General features: G+C 59.7%; 1 protein-coding gene across 1 annotated transcript; it reads left to right on the top strand.

Moving 5' to 3' along the window:
- Nucleotides 1–1773: 1773 nt before the first annotated feature.
- LOC120510903 (uncharacterized transmembrane protein DDB_G0289901-like) lies at nt 1774–4278 on the top strand. The gene has a single exon (XM_039727256.1). It carries the CDS (start codon nt 1774–1776, stop codon nt 4276–4278), a length of 2505 nt encoding a protein of 834 aa, XP_039583190.1.
- The last annotated feature ends 1049 nt before the right edge of the window (nt 4279–5327 follow it).

The following is a 5327-nucleotide window of genomic DNA, read 5'->3' as shown; positions in this document are numbered from 1 at the left end:
CTCCATGTCCATCTCTCCACCTCCATCCCCATCTCCACCTCCATCTCCATTCCACCTCCATCTCCACCTCCATCTCCATCCCACCTCCATCTCCATCTCCATCTTTCCATCTCCACCTCCATCTCCCCACCTCCATCTCCACCTCCACCTCCATCTCTCCCCCTCCATCCCCATCTCCACCTCCATCTCTCCACCTCCACCTCCATCTCCACCTCCATCTCTCCACCTCCATCCCACCTCCACCTCCATCCCCATCCCCATCTCCATTTCCATCCCACCTCCATGTCTCCATTCCACCTCCATTCCCCACCTCCACCTCCATCTCTCCAACTCCATCTCGCCACCTCCATCTCCACCTCCATCTCCCGACCTCCACCTCCATCTCCCCATCTCCATCTCCCCACCTCCCCCCCCTCCAGCGAGCAGCAGCAGCAGCAGGAGGAGGAGGAAGGGCAGGGGGCAGCGCGGCAGCGGCGACAGCGCGGGGACGGCGGGGCAGCGGGCGAAGGTGGCACCGGGGCTGGGAATGCCACGGCGGGTGGTGACACCACGGGAGGTGGCAAAGCCATGGGAGGTGGCACCATCGTGGGAGGTGTCACTGTGGGAGGTGGCACCACCACGGGAGGTATCAAAGCCATGGGAGGTGGCACCACCATGGGAGGTGTCACTGTGGGAGGTGGCATCACTGTGGGAGGTGTCACTGTCATGGAGGGTGTCACCATCATGGGAGGTGGCACCACCATGGGAGGTGTCACTTTGAGAGGTGGCACCACCATGGGAGGTGTCAAAGCCATGGGAGGTGGCACCATCGTGGGAGGTGGCACCACCACGGGAGGTGACACCATCATGGGAGGTCTCAAAGCCCTGGGAGATGCCACCACCATGGGAGGTGGCACTGTCATGGGAGGTGGCACCATTGTGGGAGGTGCCACTGTGGGAGGTGACACCACCACGGAAGGTGGCACCACCATGGGAGGTGCCAAAGCCCTGGGAGATGCCACCACCATGGGAGGTGCCACTATCATGGCAGATGTCACCATCATGGGAGGTGTCACTGTCGTGGGGGGTGTCAAAGCCATGGGAGGTGACACCATCATGGGAGGTGCCAAAGCCCTGGGAGATGCCACCACCATGGGACATGTCACCATCGTGGGAGGTGTCACCATCATGGGAGGTGCCACGGTTGGAGATGTCACTGTGGGAGGTGCCAAAGCCATGGGAGGTGTCACCACAGGAGATATCACCACCATGGGAGATGTCACTGTTGGAGATGCCACCTCTGTCGGCAATGTCCTTGTTGGGGATGCCACCAGGGGAGATGCCACCTCTGTCAGAGATGTCCTTGTTGGAGATGTCCCTGTTGGAGATGTCCCCGTTGGAGGTGCCACCATGGGAGATGTCCCTGTTGGAGAAACCACCATGGGAGATGTCCCTATTGGAGATGTCACCATGGGAGATGTCCCCATTGGAGATGCCACCATCATGGCAGACGTCATTGTGGGAGGTGCCACTCTTGGAGATGTCACTGTGGGAGGTGCCACCATCATGGGAGGTGTCACCATGGGAGGTGTCACCACAGGAGATGTCACCACCATGGGAGATGTCCCTGTTGGATGTGCCACCATGGGAGTTGTCCCTGTTGGAGATGTCACCATGGGAGATGTCCCTGTTGGAGATGTCCCTGTTGGAGATGTCCCTCTTGGAGATGTCACCATGGGAGATGTCCCTGTTTGAGATGTCCCTGTTGGAGATGTCCCTCTTGGAGATGTCACCATGGGAGATGTCCCTGTTGGAGATGTCCCTGTTGGAGATGTCCCTGTTGGAGGTGACACCATGGGAGGTGCCACCATGGGAGGTGCCACCATGGGAGGTGCCACCTCTGTCAGAGATGTCCCTGTTGGAGATGTCCTTGTTGGAGATGCCACCGTGGGAGATGTCACTGTTGGAGGTGACACCATGGGAGGTGCCACCATGGGAGGTGCCACCTCTGTCAGAGATGTCCCTGTTGGAGATGTCCTTGTTGCAGATGCCACCGTGGGAGATGCCACCACTGTGGGGGGTGACACCACCATAAGAAATGTCACTGTGGCCGATGTCACCGTGGGAGACGCCATTCTGGGAGATGCTACCACAGTGGGAGATGTCACCGTTGGAGATGCCACCACGGGAGGTGCCACCACTGTGGGAGATGTCCATGTGGGAATTGTCACCATTGGAGATGTCACCATTGGAGGTGTCACCGCTGGAGATGTCACCACCATTAGAGGTGTCACCACCCTGGGAGGTGCCACCACGGGGGGTCATGACGTGAGAGGTGCCACCACCGTGGCACACGTCATTGTGGCTGATGTCACCCTGCGAGATGCCACCGCTGGAGATGCCACCATGGGAGGTGGTGGCACAGGAGGTGCCACCATGGGAGGTGGTGGCACAGGAGGTGCCACCATGGGAGGTGGTGGCACAGGAGGTGCCACCATGGGAGGTGGTGGCACAGGAGGTGCCACCATGGGAGGTGCCACCGCTGTTGGAGGGGCCTCCATGAGAGGAGCCCCCACCGTGGGAAGTGTCACCATGAGAATTGTCACCGTGGGAGATGTCACCATTGTAGATGCCACGGTGGGAGATGCCACCACTGCTGGAGACGTCACCGTTGCAGGTGCCACCACCGTGGGAGCCGATGCTGTGGGAGATGCCACCACCATGGGAATTGTCCCTGTGGGAAGTGCCACCATGGGAGATGCCACCACTGCTGGAGATGTCCCTGTGGGAGATGTCCCCATGGGAGGTGATGCCATGGGAGATGCCACCATGGGAAGTGCCACCACCGTGGGCAATGTCACGGTGGGAGGTGCCACCACTGCGGGAAACGTCCCTGTAGGAAATGTCACCCTGAGCGATGACGCCATGGGAGATGTCCCCTTGGGAGATGCCACCAGTGTTGGAGACGTCACTGTAGGAAATGTCCCCATGGGAGATGATGCCACCACGGCTGGAAATGTCCCCGTGGGAGATGTCACCATGGGAACCGATGCCATGGGAGATGCCACCACCGTGGGAAATGTCACTGAGAGAGATGCCACCGTGGGAAGTGATGCCACCTTGGGAAACGATTCCACTGGAGATGCCACCATGGGAGATGTCACCACCGTTAGAGGTGCCACTGTGGGAGGTGCCACCACCATTGGAGATGTCACCGTGGGAGATGATGCCATTGGAGATGCCACCAGTGTTGGAGATGCCACCGTTGGAGATGTCCCCATGGCAGATGCCACCGCTGTTGCAGGTGTCACTGTAGGAAATGTCACCACAGGAGATGCCACCACGGCTGGAAATGTCCCCGTGGGAGATGTCACCATGGGAACCGATGCCATGGGAGGTGCCACCACCGTAAGAAATGTCCCCGTGGGAGATGCCACCACTGCTGGAGATGTCCCTGTGGGAGATGTCCCCGTGGGAGGTGATGCCATGGGAGGAGCCACCATCATGGAAAGTGCCACCACCGTGGGCAATGTCACCATGGGAGGTGCCACCATGGGAAATGCCACCACTATTGGAGGTGTCCCTGTAGGAAATGTCACCCTGAGAGATGACGCCATGGGAGATGTCCCCTTGGGAGATGTCACCACAGTTGCAGACGTCGCCGTTGCAGGTGCCACCACAGTGGGAACCGATGCCATGGGAGATGCCACCATGGGAGATGCCATCACCGTGGGAAATGTCACTGAGAGAAATGCCACCACTGTGGGAGATGCCACCATGGGAGATGCCACCACTGCTGGAAATGTCACTGTAGGAAACGTCCCCATGGCAGATGCCACCACTGTTGCAGACGTCACCATTGCAGGTGCCACCACCATGGGAACCGATGCCATGGGAGACGCCACCACTGTTGGAAATGTCACTGAGAGAGATGCCACCGTGGGAAATGCCACCACTGCTGGAGATGTCCCTGTGGGAGATGTCCCCATGGGAGGTGATGCCATGGGAGGAGCCACCATCATGGAAAGTGCCACCACCGTGGGCAATGTCACCATGGGAGGTGCCACCATGGGAAATGCCACCACTATTGGAGGTGTCCCTGTAGGAAATGTCACCCTGAGAGATGACGCCATGGGAGATGTCCCCTTGGGAGATGTCACCACAGTTGCAGACGTCGCCGTTGCAGGTGCCACCACAGTGGGAACCGATGCCATGGGAGATGCCACCATGGGAGATGCCATCACCGTGGGAAATGTCACTGAGAGAAATGCCACCACTGTGGGAGATGCCACCATCTGAGATGCCACCACTGCTGGAGATGTCACTGTAGGAATTGTCCCCATAGGAGATGCCACCATGGGAGATGCCACCACAGCTGGAAATGTCACTGTAGGAAACGTCCCCATGGCAGATGCCACCACTGTTGCAGATGTCACCGTTGCAGGTGCCACCGTGGGAACCGATGCCATGGGAGATGCCACCACTGTGGGAGATGTCACTGTGGGAGGTGCCACCATGGGAAGTGATGCCACCATGGCTGATGATGTCATGGGATGTGCCACCACTGCTGGAGACGTCACCATTGGAGGTGTCCCCATAGGAGATGCCACCACAGTTGGAGATGTCACCATTGCAGGTGCCACCGTGGGAACCGATGCCATGGGAGATGCCACCACCGTGGGAAATGTCCCCATGGGAGATGCCACCACAGTTGGAGACGTCACCATTGCAGGTGCCACCACCATGGGAACCGATGCCATGGGAGATGCCACCACTGTGGGAGATGTCCCCATGGGAGATGCCACCACCGTGGGAGATGTTCCCGTGGGAGATGCCACCGTGGCAGACGAAGCCATGGGAGATGCCACCACGGCGGGCAATGTCCCCGCAGAAGGTCCCGGTGTCCCCGGTGTCCCCTCGGTGCCCGGTGTCCCCGGTGTGGCCGGCCCCTCCCCCGCGTGGCCGCATGGCCGGGCCCTCGCTCAGGCCAGGCCGTGGCCGGAGGCGTCCAGCGGTGTCAGCATGGCCAGAGAGCGGTCACTGCGGGGACACGGGGCCAGCGGTCAGGGGTCAGTGTGGTCAGTGTGGTCAGGGGTCAGTGGTCACTCAGTGGTCAGTGGTCACTGTGGTCAGTGTGGTCAGTGGGGTCAGTGGGGTCAGTGGGGTCAGTGGGGTCAGTGGTCACTATGGGTCACTCTGGGGTCACTCAGTGGTCATTCAGTGGTCAGTGTAGGGTCAGTGGTCACTCAGTGGTCAGTGTGGTCAGTGTGGGGTCACTCAGTGGTCACTATGGGGTCAGTGGTCAGTGGACAGTGGTCAGTGGTCACTCAGTGGTCACTCAGTGGTCA

Source organism: Passer montanus, unplaced genomic scaffold, assembly GCF_014805655.1.
Source record: "Passer montanus isolate IOZ18808 unplaced genomic scaffold, ASM1480565v1 scaffold608, whole genome shotgun sequence".
NCBI classification, from domain to species: Eukaryota; Metazoa; Chordata; class Aves; order Passeriformes; family Passeridae; genus Passer; species Passer montanus.
Note: the sequence above shows the minus strand (reverse complement) of the source record. Positions and strands in the feature narration are given on the sequence as shown.

Coding starts and splice junctions, on each gene's coding strand:
- LOC120510903 (XM_039727256.1), top strand. CDS start 1,774: ATGGGAGATGTCCCTGTTGGAGATGTCCCTGTTGGAGATGTCCCTGTT.